At 45.7% G+C, this 19,436-nt stretch overlaps 1 protein-coding gene across 4 annotated transcripts in view; it reads right to left on the bottom strand.

Moving 5' to 3' along the window:
- LOC107386599 (roundabout homolog 1) overlaps positions 1 to 19,436 on the bottom strand; it is a 142,577-nt gene that overhangs the window by 105,179 nt on the left and 17,962 nt on the right. The window contains exon 1 of one of the 4 annotated variants that reach the window (XM_054730650.2): positions 15,719 to 16,870. The exons of the other annotated variants lie outside the window; for them this stretch is intronic. Within the exon in view, the coding sequence (XP_054586625.2) occupies positions 15,719 to 15,776 (58 nt within the window). The 5' untranslated portion in view covers positions 15,777 to 16,870. Of the gene's footprint in view, positions 1 to 15,718; positions 16,871 to 19,436 lie in introns of those variants that run through there. 4 annotated transcript variants of the gene reach the window in all.

Raw genomic sequence — 19,436 nt, 5'->3', positions numbered from 1 at the left:
GCGGCGCCACGGGTCGTCCCCGTAAGCCTGGGCCGTCAAAGCACAAAGCCCCCGCGCATGCGCAGTGGCTGCCACGAGCACCGCTGCCCCACAACCTCTGGAGGGAGCTGGTGCTCCGTGTGTCACGGCTGTGTCACCGCTCTCCACTCACAGGGAGGAATGGACAGCGGTTTCTGCTTCACGTTGGGTGCTGAGAACAATTTCGAGGGGTTACAGGCTCCAATTCGCTTCTGTTCCTCCTCGATTCTCCGGCGTAGTGTTCTCCCACGCCCAGGGGTCGTCAGCTCACATCCTTCAGGGAGAAATCTCCTCCCTGCTGGAGAAGGGAGCGATATGCATTGTGCCTCCCGATCGGTCTCAGAGCGGTTTCTACTCCAGGTACTTCCTGGTCCCGAAGCGGGGAGGGACCGGGATTCGCCCGATCCTGGATCTGAGGGCCCTGAACCGATGCCTCAGAAAGTACAGATTCAAAATGCTCACGCTCTCATCCCTTTTGCGTCTGATTCACCAGAGCAACTGGCTCACCTCAATCGACCTGAGGGACGCATACTTTCATGTTCCCGTGTACCCTCCACACAGGACATTTCTGAGGTTTGCCTTTCAGGGAGTGTGTTACGAATACACCGTGCTCCCATTCGGCCTCTCGCTGAGCCCGAGGGTGTTTGTCAGGTGTACGGAGGCGGCGATCGCCCCTCTGAGAGGGAGGGGCATTCGGCTGGCCACGTATTTAGACGACTGGCTCCTGCTGGCACGGTCCAGAGAGGAGACAGCGTCAAACACGCTGGTTGTGATCCCTCCCTTGTGTGGTCTGGGTTTCAGAATAAACTGGCAGAAAAGCGCTTTGCTCCCCTCCCAGAAAATAACCTTTCTAGGTCTGAATCTGGACTCAGGGGCGTTCACGGCCCGTCTCTCGGCACCGCGCGTGAACGCGCTCTCGTTCTGCCTGGCGCGCTTCCGCCTACACAGTTCGGTGCGGTTTGCGTTATGCCTCAGGCTTTTGGGTCTCATGGCGTCGGCTATTTCAGTGGTACCACTCGGCCGTCTACACATGAGAGATTCTCAACGCTGGGTGGCTTCTCTGGGTCTCTCTCCAGTACGCCACAGAGCGCGCAGGGTGACGGTCTCTGCAGCGTGCGTCACGGCGCTCCGCTGTTGGCGTCACCCCTCCCTCTTGGCACAGGGGGTGCCTTTGGGGTTTGTTCTCGTGAGGAGAGTGGTCACGACAGATGCGAGCCTGTCAGGTTGGGGGGGGCTCCTGGAGGGTCGCTCTGTCAGGGGTGTGTGGAGCAGAGAGCTCTGGGGGACACACATAAATTATCTGGAACTCCTCACGGTCTTTCTAGCCCTGAGGCGCTTCCTGCCTTTTCTCTCCGGCCATCATGTCCTAGTGAGAACAGACAACACCTTGGCTGTGGCTTATATAAACCACCAGGGGGGGCTGCGCTCCGTGCGGTTACACACGCTGGCACGCAGACTGATCCTATGGTGCAGCAGGCATCTCCTCTCAATCAGAGCCACCCATGTCCCGGGTGTTCTGAATCGGGGGGCGTATCTGTTGTCCAGAGGGACACCCCTGTACGGGGATTGGAGCCTGCATCTAGCAGTGTTGGAACAGATTTGGATCCGGTTCGGCACAGCCGTAGTGGATCTTTTTGCCTCCAAGGAGAATGCTCACTGTCCTCTGCGCGACCGAGACGCTCCACTCGGCGTGGACGCGCTGGCGCACGACTGGCCACGGGGACTGCTTTACGCTTTTCCCCCAGTGGCCCTGATACCACCCACCTTGCTGAGGGTACGAACCCAGCTCCACACTCTCATTCTGGTGGCCCCATACTGGCCAGCTATGCATTGGGTGGCGGACATTTTCCAGCTCCTGGAGGGCCAACCTTGGAAACTTCCGCTTCGCAGGGACCTGGTGTCCCAAGCGGGAGGCTCGATCTTCCACCTTCATCCAGAACGGCTGGCCCTGTGGGCCTGGCCCCTGAGGGGTGCGGGCTAGTGTCAGCAGAGCTGCCCCAGGCGGTCATTCGAACCATTCAGAATGCTAGGGCCCCCTCCACTAGGTCCCTATATGACTGTAAATGGAGGGTGTTTGAAGCCTGGTGTCAGGGCAGGGAGGTCTCACCCTTCCAATGCCCGGTGAACGTCATTCTGTCTTTCCTGCAAGACTTGTTGGATGGGAAGAAGGCTTTCTCCACCATTAAAGTGTACCTAGCAGCCATTTCCTCCCGACACTTGGGTTTTGGGAAGAAACTGGCAGGTCAACACCCCCTGGTGTGTAGCTTCATGAGGGGCGCGCGCAGGCTTCTCCCTGTGTCTCGACCCCTGGTGCCCTCATGGGATCTGTCCTTGGTGCTGTCGGCCCTCTCCGGGCCTCCATTTGAACCTATGGACGGCCTGGACCTTAAAATCCTGTCTCTTAAGGTGGTGCTACTCCTGGCTTTGGTATCTGCAAAGCGAGTTAGTGACTTACAGGCTCTCTCTGTGCACCCATCCTGCACCCAGTTTGCACCCGGTGACATGAAGGTGTCCCTGAAGCCCAACCCTGCCTTTGTGCCTAAGGTGGTGGGCTCCTTTTCTCCTATTATCCTCACAGCTTTCTACCCGCCACCCTTCTCCTCTCCTGAGGAGGAGCGGTGGCACAAGCTGTGTCCGATTCGCGCGCTCAAGGAGTATGTGAATCGGACGGAGAACCTTCGCAGGGGGGACCAGCTTTTTGTGTCATGGGGTGGGCCTCGTAAGGGGAAACCCGTCACAAAGCAGAGGCTTTCCCACTGGATTGTGGAGGCTATTTCTATGGCTTACTCCTGTCAGGGCATTCAGGCTCCTGTTGGGCTCAGGGCCCATTCTACTAGGGGCCTGTCTGCTTCTTGGGCCCTTTTTCGGGGGCTGTCAATCCAGGAGATTTGTGCTGCAGCAAGTTGGGCTTCTCCACTTGCATTTGCACGCTTCTATAAGCTTGATGTTTCGGTCCCTGCAATGACTCACACGATTCTGAGTGTGGGGTCTTTGGCGGGCCAAGACGTATCCCTGTAGGTTGGTGATCGCTGGATAAGCTGTCTGGCAATACGGGAGTCTCCATATCCCATAGTGAGACATCGAAACGAATGTTAAGAAAGAGAACTTTAGGTTACTGTCGTAACCCCGGTTCTCTGAGTAACATGAGTGAGATGTCTCACCAGACAACCCTTCTTGCTGGGCGAAGCGAGAAGAGGTGTTTATCTTGAATAGTGCGTACGTTGGGACGCTTGCTACTTATAGTAGCAGGGGGACGCGTACGTCACGGTCACTGGCCAATCAGGATTGGCGTATTGAGATAAGTGCTTCTGAGGAATCCGCGGAGGGGCGTATCCCATAGTGAGACATCTCACTCATGTTACTCAGAGAACCGGGGTTACGACAGTAACCTAAAGTTTTGACCCAGAGTTCTACCAGCTGACCGTTTCATGAGGATCTCAGAGCCCTGCTGGGCATTAATACCGGAAGGAGATCCAACATGTATTCTGGCCCCATGCCATTGAGTGATTTATAAACTAGTAGAAGCACTTTGAAATCTATTCTGTAGTTTACTGGTAACCAGTAACCATTTTAGACAGCTTCCCGAAGGTCCTCTGTTTAGAGAAATATATTTTACAGTCTTCGGATCTGATAAGCTAATGGCAAATATGAGGACAGCCAAAGCTAAACGTGTCCTATTTACACAAACTCTAATCTGTGAAATTACAGCTCAGATTATATGGTCACTTACACAGAATTTTGCGTTAATTTAAAATCACCAACAACAAAATTTAGTCTTTTCGGGTCATTTAGGGGTCAAGTCTGGCAGGAACTTCATTTTTTCTTGAAATAAACTTGTAATGGAAAATTGATAGGATTATTAGGTTTTAAAATTAAAGTAATCCGTGCTAGATTTCGACCAGTTGGTAAAAATAATTTTCTTAGCTTGTCAATATGTACAAAGCAGACTGCTGCCATCTTAATCTCGAGAAGTTCCATGCACAAAACAAATTTACTTTTATTTTTAAAATTTGGGAAATTGTTCATTTTTAATTATTTAAATTAAATACAAAGTATGATATAAAGATTTATTTCTATTTCAAACCTTTTTGAAAAGCGAGGTTCACAGAGAAATATGGAATACTTGCTTTGGTCACTCTGAGTTTAACCTGCAAGTTGAATGTGAAAATAAACAATCTGAAATCAAATAGACAGTGAATAAATAGGGGCCTCATTTCTAAAGTTTACTTATGCACCAAACGGGGTGCAAACACTGCATAAGTGACTTTCCACGCAAACTTTATGATTCATAAAGAAAAACTTAATGGAAAAAACACGCAACTTTAACCCTCTCAGGCTCAAAATAGGTTCTGATAAAAGGATGAACATCCAAGTCCTTCAGGGGTACTTCTGAGTTAAAAATGCTCATGAAATACGTATGTGTAACCAGGTAGGTAGGTCTTAACGTTGGAAATCTGCAACGCCTGCCTCCAGAGGGTTAAGCAAGCATTAATTGTGTGACATGCAACAGCACGTCCTGTGATAATCAAACTATAAATTAATATAACAGCCGCAGTTTGTGATCAAAAGCTAAAAATGTTTTTAATAATTTGTTTTTATGTGTAATTAAAATTAATAACACTCACCGAAGTTGCTGATTATTTATAGACAAATGATGATCAGCTTCTCTGAAAAAGTCTGCATTTGTAGCTGTAAATTTGAAGGTCCTAAAGCTACATGTGAGAGTAAAAAAACATATCTACATCACTAAAGTAAGTTGGTCTTGTGACGTTTTTAGAAACCATGGCTCAATCCTGACTGGGGCAAACTATAAACCCTAAATAAATGTGTGTGAGTAATTTTTTTCAGAATGGAACTCATTCTCAGTTGAACACAAGTTATGGAAGTGCTTGTCTTTTCCAGTAATCTTGGTTTGTGTCAGAGGCACCGTACCCTCTCATCTGCCTCATTGCAAGGACCAGCCTCTCCCAGGGGCGGCCTCCGCCCAAGCTCAGGCCAGGGATCCTTTGCCCCCCCAACCCCCCCCCCCCCCCCCACCCCACCCACCCCCAAAGCCCCGCCCCTGCAGTAGAGTACTCAGACCGGGTACAACCAAAACAAACATGGAAACAATAGGAGAGCTCAGTGACTGGTTAATTTTGAGATCACAGCATAAAAAAAGACTGCAGCGGTATCGTAGATGGTATAAAAGACCTTTAAACCAGAGGTGGGGTGACCATGATGAGTGTGTCACGCTTGTTTTGTCAACTCCACCAACTGGTTACTCGTATATTGCAGCGTTTGAATGTGTTGTGTTAATTTTGGGGGTCGTGCACAAACAACGCTTCAAATCAACGTAAGTTATGTGAGGTAGCCATTTTAAACATACGTACGCATCATTATATTCTGGTCCTTAGAGCTTGGATCTAGTTATCAGCTGCTTAACACAGCCTGGTTGGTCTTTGGTTCAGAATATGAACTACCAATCATTTGTCTATTTGGAGGTTTAGCTGTGACATTTTTTAGAAAATGTTTTGCCAAAATTGTGGAGGTAATTTTTTTTTATATTGTCTTTTGTGTGTGTGTGTGTGTGTGTGTGTGTGTGTGTGTGTGTGTGTGTGTGTGTGTGTGTGCGTGTGTGTGTGTGTGTGTGTGTGTGTGTGTGTGTGTGTGTGTGTGTGTGTGTGTTTCTAGTCTTTAAGTATATATACTGTATATGCTCCATCTTTAGACTCTAAACATTGTTTAATTATTATGATTCTGTTTTGTGAGGAAATGATTTTTGCCAAAGAATTATCTACAAAATGGCTTCATAAATACAAAAAAAAAAGAAAACAAATGCTTGCATTTTCCAAATGTTTTTCTTTGTTCACACAAGGCAGATGACAAAAAGCGTCCACGTCTTTTGCAGAAGACATTATCACCATGGTGAGTTCTGCACAGAGCACTCATCTTCCACATGCTCTCTGGCCAGCTAATGAGCCTTACTGTCAAAACGCTAAAGATGCTTTGAGAGCTTGCATTCCAATGTCAAACTCTGCCTAATGAAGGTAATGTTATATGACCCACTCTCTGTAATCACAAGGTCAGAGTCCTCAGGGCATGGTGCTTCTCACCGGCCTTTGTTCAACCTGTTCACATCACTGACTGAAGGTCTGCAGGGGTGTGACAAGCCAAGAGAAAAAGAAAAAAGAAGCCTGTTGGAGTTCATTTCAATACTGAATTTCAAGTAAATGACATAAAACAACATAAATATGCAAACACAAGCATGGCACCTTATACTCACACAATCAGGTACCATGCACAAGTCACCTAATACTAGGCTAACCTGACAGGAGGCATGTTCTAACTCATTCTGCAAAGCATGTTTGTCAGATTTATTTTCTGGCCTTTTAGAGTGTGAAAAACATTTTTGAAGGACTGTCTAAAACCATGTCACACTCAAGCTTTTAGCTACCAGAAGCATCAATATTACTGCACAAGCACTCTGTCCTTATTGCAGATTCATCCTTTATTTCTACTCCACTCCACGGCATTTCAACCATCTATTGTTAGATGTGCTAATTAAAGCAATTTATGCATGTTTTGCCTCTTCTGTGGGAGATGCTCTGGTGGGAAACAGTTCTTTATGCAGCCTTCAAATAAAGTGCTTTGAACCTCGTCAGTGATGACAGGAGACAAATGAAGGAGAAAGATGAGACGGATCGAGGAAATGGCAAAGGGATAATGTGCACTAGTGATGTGTGCTCTCGCAACTCTCAGGCATTCTTTGTTGTTATTTTAGCTAATCTCAGGTTTAACGGTCAGAGCAAACCTAATTGATATGTGTGAGGGTGCATCTATTTTCCAGAGTCGCCTGAGCATGAACACAAAAAGACTGATTGAGATCTATCAGGAGGTATATTGATTCAATTGATCATTAACCGCCTGAGTGGAAAGGAGATTATTCACTGTGGCGAGCTCAAGATGCATCCCTCAGGTCACATGACTGCCACCTTTACTAACATCTTTTCAAAATAGTAATTCACTTATACTCTCAGACGTAAATCTGTCAAGAGCAACTTAAAAAGGATTCTGACACTTCAGTTACTGAAGGTTTTGCAGCCGGTGGAAAGCAACTGCAGCGCCTTGCTCCAAAGCATCGACATTAAAGTCTGCAGCCGCCTTGATCTCACGAGATTATCGTTGCCTACGTATGCATGACGTCAGAGCAAGTCGGCGTCAAGTCGGACACAAATCTAACCGGCAAGCACTGCGCGCCAATCACCGGTGATCGAATCTGCGCAGAACTGGCTCATCTCGAACACGGCTTATGAATGAGTCCACTTCCATGGCTGAAAAGAAAACTCCTCAAAGGAATCATCACAGGATGCTTTGTTAGCATGACACAGGACTGATGATTGGGCTCACTTTTTCTTTTCACGTTTTTATTAATTCCTTTTCCAAAGGCCCTAAATGATCAGAAAGGAGATGCATCAACGTAAAAGTCTTTATGCCAGTTCCTAACAGTCCAAACCCTGGACCTAGGGCTGCTCATTTAATCGATATTTAATCCCAATTACAATCTGAGTTTTGAACAATTATAAAATTATAATTATATAATTAACAATTATAAAAACAAAACAAGCTGATTATTTGCTTCTCCCTCTTGCGCTGTTCCGAGTTGCAAATCTAGAGCTCCTCCCACAGTGTTGCCAACTTGGCGACTTTGTCGCTACTTCCAACGGTTCAGACCCCCTTCTTGACTTTTTACATCTTCAAAGTACTTAGCGAACACCCCAGAAACATTTCTGGTAACCCTTAGCTACTTTTTGGATAACTGTCGTCGACATTTCCTGCAGGTTAGCAAAACACTCCGCCTGCGCTCCGGACCGCCCTACAGGACATTACAAAAGGGAATGATGTAGTGATGTCGGCCACAAAAGAAATGGCTCTCAGAACCGGCTCCCTCTTGGATTAACTGGAGTGAGTGACACACACTACCTGCAGGCTGCTGAGCCGCTAAAAATGGCTAAATGTACGCGTGCAGCTTGCCCCTGATTGCTGTGAGACTGGGTTGGGGGTGGGGGGTTGCAGTGCACCTCTGATCACTGCGGTTGGGACAGTTATTACATTAACTGATGAGACCTGTAAATAAATAGTTTATAAATAAGGTAGAAATAGAAAAAAACAAGTTCTGCACACTGATAAATAATAATTAAGCTCTCTGAGACTGAGGACATGTTGATAGTGCACTCTCCTACAGCACCTTGACAGGACTAAATAAATGTTCTGCAAAATTTTGTGAACATCACTAAACATATATGTGTATATGTTTTTTTATTTCTGTTATAAATGCTACTGTATAATTCTTGCTGTCAGTATTTGCTAGATATTGGTATTCAGGTCTGTACTGGTTAGGCTTAAATCAGTTAAGGTCTATAGCCTTCGGGTCATAAACTATGAGCAAGTATATTGGTCTTTTTATACTAGGAATCAGGAGTTATTTTTGTGATTATGTTGTTTCTTTCTTTTTATTTATTTTTGTCCTGATTCTGCCCTGAGCAATTTTATGACCGAATAAATAAACAAATAAAATCAACAGTAATTGAAAATTTGTCTTAAATAATTGAAATAAGTCACAATAATTACGATTATAATTTTTGCCATAATCGAGCAGCCCTAGCTGGACCTTCTGTTAAAATACCAGTCTGTACCTAATGTTATTTGTTTTCTTTTATTGGGAAAAGGTGGCTGCTTTGCTGCCCTTCTTCATATCAAGGCACCCCTGAGCTTTGTTCTGATGGTGCCCCAGTTCAAAAGGGGCATCAACAGGAGACGGTCTTGTTGGACTTTCTTGGATGACCTAAAGCCTACTACACAAATGAGGTAGTGTTTATATTAGCAAAGTACTTTAGGATTTGTGTGAAGAAGCTGATCACTTTCTGCAACATATGACCAAACTGTTATCATAGAAACTGAAGCAGTGAACTTTCTGACAATTCAAAACTGTGTGACTCTCAAAAGCTTTGGCCACAGCTGTTTAAAACCTCAAGACTGTGGAGAGCAGCTTTATTTACATAAGCACTTATGCCAAGTGCCTTAGCAAACAGACTTATGGCTGGACACTGACCTCAGAGCAGGAAACAAAGGTGAAAGGTGTACTAACTACCAAGAGTAAACCACAAACCCATTAGAATGTCTGTAAAAACTCCTCTGTCCAGATGAGTTATCACTTTACTGTTTGGATAAGATTGTTCCATGGATGAAATGAAAGCCATACCTGAACTAGTTTAAATAACTTAAATTTGAACAAAGAAGCTCAACTGCGATGAGTTTAAATGAAATAGTAGAAATAAAAGGAGTGTCCTCCAGGCAAAGAAACAGGCAAGCAGACAGAAATTGATCCCCCTGCAAATAAAGACTTGGGTGTGCAAATGTAGCAAAGACTTTGTATGTGCGTGCGTGTGTGTGCATACGAGTGGGTGTGTGTGTGTGTGTGTGTGTGTGTGTCTTTGTGAGGATGTGATGACCTGTGAACTCCAGGCCCACAGGCACTTGTCAAAGCTCCCAGTAACTTAATTCTCCCTAGGTTAGCAACCACACTCGCAGCTCCAGAGGAAACCAGTGAGTAAACAAGGGAAGCAATCATGAATCAAGGCTTTCAGCAGCCGAACCGAAAAACACTCATTAAAAAAACAGGCTTACACTAACACCATTACATATGCATTCATGCACATTCAGGCAGAACCAAACAATCCCTGCAACATCTGCAGGGGTTTGTGAGGACGGGATGCTTTCTTTGTTATTCTGCTCCAACTGTTCCTGGTGGGTGATATTCTCATAAGCAAAGATGTGTGCCATACAATGTTCATCTGGCGTGACCTAATTTTTACTGACTTTACTGATGCTTGGAATTGCAATTAAAAGACTGTTTAGGTTGGAAATGTTTGTTTGATATAAGTTTCGAAATGTAAGATACTGAGTTCATGTCTGAAAAGCAATGAAACACCTAAAGTTTTTGGACAATTCGAAGCTGGAGGATCAGCACCTTGCACGTTATATTCGACGCCCGATTAAAGTATCCACAATACGAAAAATGTGTGGAGATGCTTCAGAGACAAGCAGGTGGCCAGAAGCTTATTATCGGCACTATTTCCACAGGGAAACAAAAAAGAATTTTGACAAATTTGTCAAACAACAAAAGAAACTGGTGTGCAAAGATGTTCTGTCAGCCAAGTCCTCATTTGTGGTGGGATCCGGCTCATCACTATCACCGTCACCCAGACCACAGGGAGCCTTGTTAGCTTAGAGCTGTGGCACAACAGCCCAGCCTCTCCCAATCAAGTCATTGTAAGGTCCGGCACTCTGCAGCGTTTTCAGTCCCAACCATTGGTCACCAAACCAACATGAGTGAGTACACGGGAGCCCTGACCTGTGCACACCCGACGTGCCAGATGTCTCAGTTAAAACGTTTCCTGTGGGATCGCTGCGTACGCCAGTGATGGAATTAAGCTGAGTTGTTCCGCTGGGCTCTCAGCTGCTTCTCCACTGATAACGCACGGATGAAACGGGGAAATAAGCCTCAGAGGAGCTCGGCTACTTAATGCTAATGTAATGAGATTAAGTGTTAGCTTCACTAGAGCAATAAGTACAATGTTATTTGATACGGGATGCAGATTTATTAGAGGACATACATACGTATAATGTTCCGCTCGTGTAGCTAGTTTGGAGGCTTTTCACAGACTAAACAAATAAAATATACTGATTTATTTTCATTAATTCACAGAAAGATGAAAATTCTGAATGTTAAGCAAACCTTCTGCCAAAGAATAAAATTTTCTTGGATCTTGTGAATCAATTTTAGCTTTGGTGATGTAATAAACTCTACTACTGTGGTATTAGGGCTGCACATCATTTTGCAATAACATCATGCAACAACTCAGGCAGTTAAATTTAAAGTCTTGTGAATTTAAGCTCTACAGCTCAATAGTTCTTGGCACATCTGGCAGGCTTCCACGGCCCTAGATGCCCACACCCAGTTTCTGATAGTGATGCTAAAGCAGAATGAGTGTTTTGAGAACATTGTGATGACAAAGATATGTGTGGATAACTAATATTATCATTTTAATATTAATACTGTAATCGTGTTTTTCTAATATTGGCCACACAGACACTTTAATAAATGTAATTTTGACACTAGCTGTTACTTTAAATAGTGATATTTTAGAATGCAAAATTGTTTCCTGATGCAACGTTTTTTAAATTTAGTTTCAACAGAATAAAGTTTCAGGTTTTCTTTTAAAGAAGAGATGTTACAGCATACACTATACAAAATGAATGTTGAATTTACTTAACCAAGTTATATTATGGAAGGAAAACAGTCTTACTAGAATATGACTTTTTTAGACTTTGAATTTATGGCATTGAATCTTTATTCTGTGAAATTATATTTTTGACTTTTGTTTACTAAATTATGACAGCCACATTTTCATCCATAATAATTTCACTTCAGAAATTCATCTTTGCTAAGGGCAATTCACTCCATGTACCAGAACAGCGTGAGTTTGGTCCGCAAAACCGGCAGTAAGTCAGACCTGTTCCCAGTGAGGGTTGGACTCCTGCCCGGTCCTGTTCATAATCTTTATGGACAGGATTTCCAGGTGCAGTCGTCGTGTGGAGGGTGTTGAGTTATGTGGCAACAGAATCTCGTCTCTCTTTTAAGCAGATGAAGTGGTCCTCCTAGCTTCATCGAGCTCGGACCTTCAGCTCTTGCTGCGGAGGTTCGCAGCCGATTGTGAAGCGGCTGGGATGAAGATCAGCACAAATCTAAGACCATGGTTCTCGACCGGAAAAGGGTGGTTTGCCAACCCTGGGTCTGGAGAGAGATCATGCCTCAAGTGGAGGAGTTTAAGTAAGTTCACGAGTGAGGGAAGGTGGGAATGGGAGATTGACGAGCGGATTGGGGCAGCGTCTGCAGTGATGCAGACGCTGAACCGATCTATCGTGGTGAAGAGGGAGCTGAGCCTGAAAGCAAGGTCTACTTCCCAATCCTCACCTATGTCATGAGCTTTGGGTGATGACTGAAAGAATGAGATCAAGGATACAAGCTGCCGAAATGAGTTTCCTACACATGGTGGCCGGGCTCAGCCTTAGGACTAGGGTAAGGAACCCGACATCCAGGAGGGGCTCGGAGTTGAGCCAGTTGAGGTGTCAGAGGAATCTGGTCAGGATGCCTCCTGGACACCTCCCTCGGGAGGTGTTTTGGGCATTTCCTGCTGGCAGGATAGCCCCGGGTCAACCCAGGACTACCTGGAGAAAATACATCTCTAGGTTGGCCAGGAAACCCCTGAGTGTCCCAGCTGAAGAGCTGGCGGACTTGGGTGGGGAAAGGATTGCCTGGAAGGCCCTACTTGGGATGCTGCCTCCGCGACCCAGACCCCGGAGAAGCGGAGGAAGGTGAGGTGAGGAAATTCATCTTCAAAAATTCCACAACACATTTTCCACAAAATTCATCAGCAAAAATTTGTCGTCATCGTAGTCGTCTTCCTCCGCTTATTCGGGTTCAGGTCGCGGGGGCAGCATCCCAACTAGGGAGCTCCAGACTGTCCTCTCCCCGGCCACCTCCACCAGCTCCTCCGGCAGGACCCCAAGGCAATTCCGGACCAGATTGGAGATGTAACCTCTCCAACGTGTCCTGGGTCAACCTGAGGGTCTCCTGCCGGCAGGACATTCCTGAAACACCTCCCCAGGGAGGCGTCCAGAAGGCATCCTGACCAGATGCCCAAACCACCTCAACTGACTCCTTTCGATCTGGAGGAGCAGCAGTTCTACTCCGAGTCCCTCCTGAATGTCCGAGCTCCTCACCCTATGTCTGAGGCTGAGCCCGGCCACCCTACAGAGGAAACTCATTTCGCCCGCTTGTATCCGCGATCTTGTTCTTTCGGTTATTACCCAAAGCTCATGACCATAGGTGAGGACTACGGCTGCGCCTAGAAATTCTGTCCATAAAGGTAATGAACAGAACCGGTGACAAAGGGCAGCCCTGGTGGAGTCCAACCCTCGCTGGGAACAGTTCTGACTTACTATCGGCTATGCGGACCAAACTCACGCTCCTCTGGTAAAGGGACTGAATGGCACTTGACAGAAAGCCACCCACCCCATACACCCACCCTGGAGCATCCCCCACAGGGTGTCCCTGGGGACACGGTCATAAGCCTTCTCCAAATCCACAAAACACATGTGGATTGGTTGGGCAAACTCCCATGCACCCTCCATCACCCTTGCAAGGCTATAGAGCTGGTCCACAGTTCCTCGGCCAAGACGAAAACCACATTGCTCCTCCTCAATCTGAGATTCAACTATCGATCAGACCCTCCTCTCCAGTACCTTGGAGTAGACCTTTCCAGGGAGGCTGAGGAGTGTGATCCCCCTATAGTTGGAACACACCCTCAGGTCACCCTTCTTAAAGATGGGGACCACCACCCCGGTCTGCCACTCCACAGGAACTGCCCCGATGACCACGCAATGTTGCAGACGTGTCAACCACGACAGCCCTACAACATCCATAGCCTTGAGATGCCTAGGATGACTCTCATCCGCACCCGGGGCTCCGCTGCTGTGTAGTTGTTTGACTACCTGAGCAACTTCTGCCCCCGAGATTGGACAGTCCATCCCCAGGTCTCCCGGCTCTAGTTCCTCCTCGGAATGCGCGTAGGTGGGATTAGGGAGCTCCTCAAAGTATCCCTTCCACCGTCCGACTATAGCCCCAGTTGACGTCAGCAGCTCCCCATCCCCACTGTAAACAGTGTGAGCGAGTTGCTGCCTTCATCTCCTGAGGCGCCAGATAGTTTGCCAGAACCTCTTTGGAGCCGATCGATAGTCTTTCTCTATGGCCTCACCAAACTGCTCCCACTCGGCAACTGCCACTGCTGCACCCCCACTTGGCTATCTGGTACCTGTCTGCTGCCTCCGGAGACCCACAGACCAGCCACGCCCCGTAGGCCTCCTTCTTCAGCCTGACGGCTCACCGAACCTCTGGTGTCCACCAGCGGGAACGGGGGTTGCCACCACGACTAGCACCGGCCACCTTGCGACCACAGCTTGCAACATCCGCCTCAACAATCGCAGAGTGGAACAAGGCCCACTCGGAGTCAATGTCCCCCACTGATCTCAGGACGTGGTCAAAGTTCTGCCAGAGGTGGGAGTTGAAGACCGTCTTGACAGGTTCTTCTGCCAGGCGTTCCCAGCAGACCCTCACTATGCGTTTTGGTCTGCCAGGTCTATGCGGCATCTTCCCTGCCATCTGATCCAATTCTTGTCCAGGGACTGGACCGCCAAGGCTCCCGCCTCGGTCTACCACCCAATCCACACTGCACCAGACCCTTCATATTCCTCCTGCGGGTGGTGGGTCCACAGATGGGTGAGCCCATGTATCCGGTTTGGGCTGGGCCCAGCCGTGCCCCATGGGCGAAAGCCCGGCCACAGGCTCCAACCCCAGGCCTGGCTCCAGGGTGGGACCCTGGTAACCCTCTGGGCCGGGTACTCCGACTCCTTATGGTTTTTGTCCATGTCGGGGCACTTTTATGCTAAAATACCAAAATATGCTCAAGTCATCATCAAGTCAGCAGATGCAAGTCGATTCAAGTCGCAAGTCATTGGCATTCAACTCCGAGTCAAGTCGTAAGTCTTTATAGATTTTATCAAGTCAAGTCAGAAGTCATTAAAATAATGACTCAAATCTGACTCGAGTCCGAGTCATGTGACTCGAATCCACACCTCTGCATATAGCGCATACAGGCTAAAGAAAATGATTTAAAATTATGACAAAGTTGCATAGTATCATTAATTTGTAGTGATTTCATTTTTAAATAAAGGTCTACAAGCAGCTATTTCCAGAAATCAACTAAAATATCAAATTGCGAAGTTTGCGTGCGGTACACGTTTTCTCTGGTGCAATTCCTACATTGTTTTCTCTGTAGAGACACCTACTGTACATGAGGAGAAGTGCAGCCGTACAAACAGCAACAAAGGTTTTCTTCATTATTTGTGATTATGAATATGAATATTCCACAAAAATTAAAATTTCCATTTAAAAATTATTTAATTAATTCAGTTTATTCCTGAGTTACTGACAACTAATTAAATATCCTTTGTGCAAAAGGAGATGCACATGGTTGTGTTCATAAGTAAACTTTTTATCATGTTGCAATTAAGACCACTGCTGTACAACATCATCTTTCTGCTGAGGATCTTCAGTGCATAAAACTTGCAATTTTCCTTTTCTCAGCCTGTTTCCCACTGCTGTAATTTTCCCAGCTGTCTTTGCGTAGCTGAACAGGAATGGTGCCAGAAGGAAATGTGAAGTACTATTAAAACATCCAAAAAGAGATTTCCTGTACTTGGCATATACGAGATAAAATCATCCAGTCCTGTTCTGAAGTTTAGTTGCATATATTTATTCTGAACGAATGAATGAATGAATGAATGAATGAATGAATGAATGAATGAATGAATGAATGACCGGCTTCCTAGAGCAGAAACTGCCAATCCAAACACCTGAAGTTCGTGTTGAATCAGTCCGGGAGTGAGATGTAACATAGCCTGCTTTGTTCCACGTGTTTTAAGTTTCAACAACTCCTCAAGACTGACAGGCGGTCAGATTTTAAAAGGATGACTCAGTTTCAGCAGCCATGGGTCAGGGGTCACATGTAAAATCTCAGACAAAAGAAGCAGCTCATACCTGAACAAATCCACAGCAGAGTCAGCAGAAGGTAAATTCCTGTGAAACAGAAAGGCATCTCTCCTTTTTGTTAAAAAAGTAAAAGCTCCAGTCTGGAGGCGCTGAGTGTGTTTCATTCAAGAGTCTGGAATTCTGGAGATCCGGATAGAGAAGAGTTCTCCTGAACTCTGAAAGTCACACTAATACAACTGTCTGGAAGTGCTCCTCGGAGGGTGAATAAATATCTGAAGCAAAGTTAAGATCAGTCGCGGGCATCGTTGCGGGTAACGCCACAAGTAAAATCCACTCATGGGGTTCCTCCTCTCTCCAGTCCATGCGCTGCGCTCTGTCTCTCTCTCTCCCTCTCCTCGATTACATGCAGACTTCTTCTTTTCTTTTTTTAAATATTGTGATATATTTTAATCTCCCGGTGAAAGGAACGGGAGCGTACAGCTGCGCTCACTTAGGAGGTTTAAATGATCCGTGTCAGCCCCGGTTTGGTTGGGCTGGATGCTGGTTGGATAAGGCGCCGTGCGTCTGTGCGCGCGGAGGGTTCGGGTTTTTCTCCCGACTCAGAGGCTTTTCTGTTGTCCTGAGGAGATTCCTGTGGGCCAGGCACCATTTAACCACACCAGGATACTCTGACACCGCGCGGCTTTGCTTTAAAGCTCGTCGCCTATTTGAAATGCAGTCGAAATGTGGAAGGAAAACGTTAAAATATCTATTTTCATTTCACCAGTCTGTTATGGCAAAGTTCCACGAGCTTCCTCAGCCACGAGGCAAGGGTTCAAGATTGTATTATTAGCATTCATCATTTTCTTAAAGGCTGTTTAAAAAGTAAGCCTTTAAAACGCATAGTTATTAAATATTTCAAAACACGCCTTTCTGCTGAATGTGAGTGTAATATGACCTTGATAAATGATTCATTCTGTTCGTCTCCCTGTCAAAGGTACGTGCGCTGGATAGGAAAAAGGCTCTGGTACCACATCAAAAAATGCCGAATCCTTAATGAGCCAGAAAAATGATCCACACCAGAGACCTCTGGTTCCTCGCCCTGAGAGAAAAACACAACAACTTTCACCCTTAAAAGAAATAAAAATGCACAGATGTTCAGTTACAACTACAATCAGATTTATTCTAATTATTCTCTAGAATTAAACGAAACATAAGCTGGCACACGTTCCATCTACAAACTCAGCAGAGTCCTCCAGACTGGTGAACCTCAAAAATGTCTGTTGTCTGGGCAGGTTAGCGCGCTCTCTGCTGGCTGTAAGGTGTAAGCGCAGCAAACAGAAGAGGATCGTGATTTATTTTACTTTTTCAGCAGAAAAACTCCTTTAATGAAAAGTATTGCATCTTTGAATTTAATTCCAGAATTTACAAAAACAATATATTGTTAATGTTAAATGTTTTTTTTGCCCCAATTCTGCCAAAATCGTCCTCATTAGAACATATAAATATGCCAGCTGTCATTATAAGCTTCATTTTTTCAATAAAATGAAATTTATTTAAAAGTATTGGACAAGTTTAAATAAAATCTAAGAAGCTCCTGGATTTTGCTTTTTTTTGGGGGGGGGGGGGGATCAGACAAACATCCATCCATATACCCGCTTATCCACGCAGGGTCGTGGAGGTTGCCTATTTCCAACACTCTCTGGGTCAACAGGGGAATTGCCAGTCCATCACAGAGCAACACAGAGAAACAACCAAGCACACACTCACACCTGAGGACATTTTAGAGAGGCCAATCGACCTGATGGTCATGTTTTTGGACTGTTGGAGGAAGCCAGAGTACCCAGGGAGAACCCACAGGTGCACAGGGAGAACATGTAGAAGGGCCAGAGGCAGAGATTCAAACCCAGGACCGTATTGCTGTAAGTGAACAGTGCTAACCACTGTGCAGCCCACCAGACAAACACAACCTTCACATTCTACAGCAAAATTACCTGGAACATCATCTAAATCGCTGAAGGGCTCAGGTTTACGTTGGGAAGTAAGACTCAAACCGAGTTACCACAAAAAGTTATTAGGCATTGGGATTAAAAATCGACCGATGTGGGTTTTCCTATTGCCGATATCAATGTTGATACGTAGAGGTCATGGATAGCCAATGGCTGATGCACTGCCGATTTTTTTAAAGAGCAAGTCACCCCCTACCAGAGTCCAACTCCACTCCCATTTCCTGTTTGAAAAATGCACCACAAGGAGGGGTTGCCTGTCAGACTAAAAGGGTGGAGCCGCTAACAAATACACACACACACACACACACACACACACACACACACACACACAGGCTCACAGCGGCATTGTTACATTATATGGTACCAGTTACTGTCACAGTGTACCTCTTAGCCAACAGGGATGGGAGTTTTAAACTCAAGTATAGTGCAGAGTTTTTACCTGAAGATGGTGCAACACTGACCGTTTTAGGCAGAATATTAAAATTTTAACTAAGATGGACTAAAGTGTCAAAGTATTTACATGAGTCTACAGCAGGATTAGAAGCTCATTTATATAGTTTATCAACAAAACAGTTTATTTGGTGGTGACTTGCTCTTTAATTAAACCAATTTGAGTCCAAATTTAGTTTACTGCACCGTAATAAAATCAAACATTTAACCAAGGTCAATCAAAAAAATCAAGAAACCAGCCAAGTATTAAATATAAATAAAAATAAATGTCAGTAGACAATACTGTTTTAGAGTATTTATTAATTAGATTATTTTCAGGAATGTAAAGCTCCACTAAAGACGTATATTGGCTGGTGCGATTACAACAAAGAAGACAAATATCGGCCGAACATATTCATTTGTCTCTATAGGGATCAATTATTTTTCCACATAGGGCTAGGTTTGTTTGGACAGTATTTTTTATCTAAATCTTAATTTAAAACAAAATACATGTAGCCTATAAAGAGACAAATAAACTGGTTTCGCCATTCCTTTAAAGGTGTGGTTGACTGAAAAACCATTTTTTTAATGATTATCATAATCAGTCGCTCTAACTTTTTTATGCGGGCTGAACATCAAAAAAGTCTGTTTCCTGCATTAGCTTCTGATAGAAAATAGAAGGTGAAACTCTAGGATTTGAAAAGCCTGACAGATCTACATCACGCTGTCTCTTAATATATTTGGACTCACCCATCTTGACTTACGACGGCGAAAGCTGTTGTTGCTTTAGCGTCCAGGAAACAGCAAAGAATGTTTCGACTAGTAGAAGTTAACTATTAGCAGTACCGGGACCGGAGTGGGTGTCTAGTGTTCATTTTTGTAAGTCTTAGGTTGTATGTGTATGTGTGAGCATGAGGGAGGGAGTGTGTGGCTGTGTCTGTATATGGCTGTATATGTCAGTTGGGGTCTTGGACTCCTCCCCTCTCCTGGGACTTCTTGTGCTACTACACATCTTCGCCTACCCTCCCACTGCCACATTTGGTGTGGAGTGTGGTGCCTTGGTGTGCCTGAGTGTTCGTGGCTCCTGGGTCAGGGGGTTTAAGATTTTTGGCGTCTGGTTGATCCCGGTGGCTGCCTGGTGGGATCTGAGTCCCTGGGCTTTGTTGGGTCCCTGAGTCCTGGGTCGCTGGGTTCCGGGCTCAGTTGGCTTGGGGGTGAGAGGCTGTGGGCTTGCCACTGATATCTCCCAGGACTGGTTGTGGCCTCCTGGGGAAATCCTCTGTGCCTCTCAAGGGGGGCAGATCTGTGGCCCCTCACACTCTCTATTGGATGCTCCTATAGAGAAACCT

Source organism: Nothobranchius furzeri, chromosome 10 (assembly GCF_043380555.1).
Source record: "Nothobranchius furzeri strain GRZ-AD chromosome 10, NfurGRZ-RIMD1, whole genome shotgun sequence".
Taxonomy (NCBI): domain Eukaryota; kingdom Metazoa; phylum Chordata; class Actinopteri; order Cyprinodontiformes; family Nothobranchiidae; genus Nothobranchius; species Nothobranchius furzeri.
Note: the sequence above shows the minus strand (reverse complement) of the source record. Positions and strands in the feature narration are given on the sequence as shown.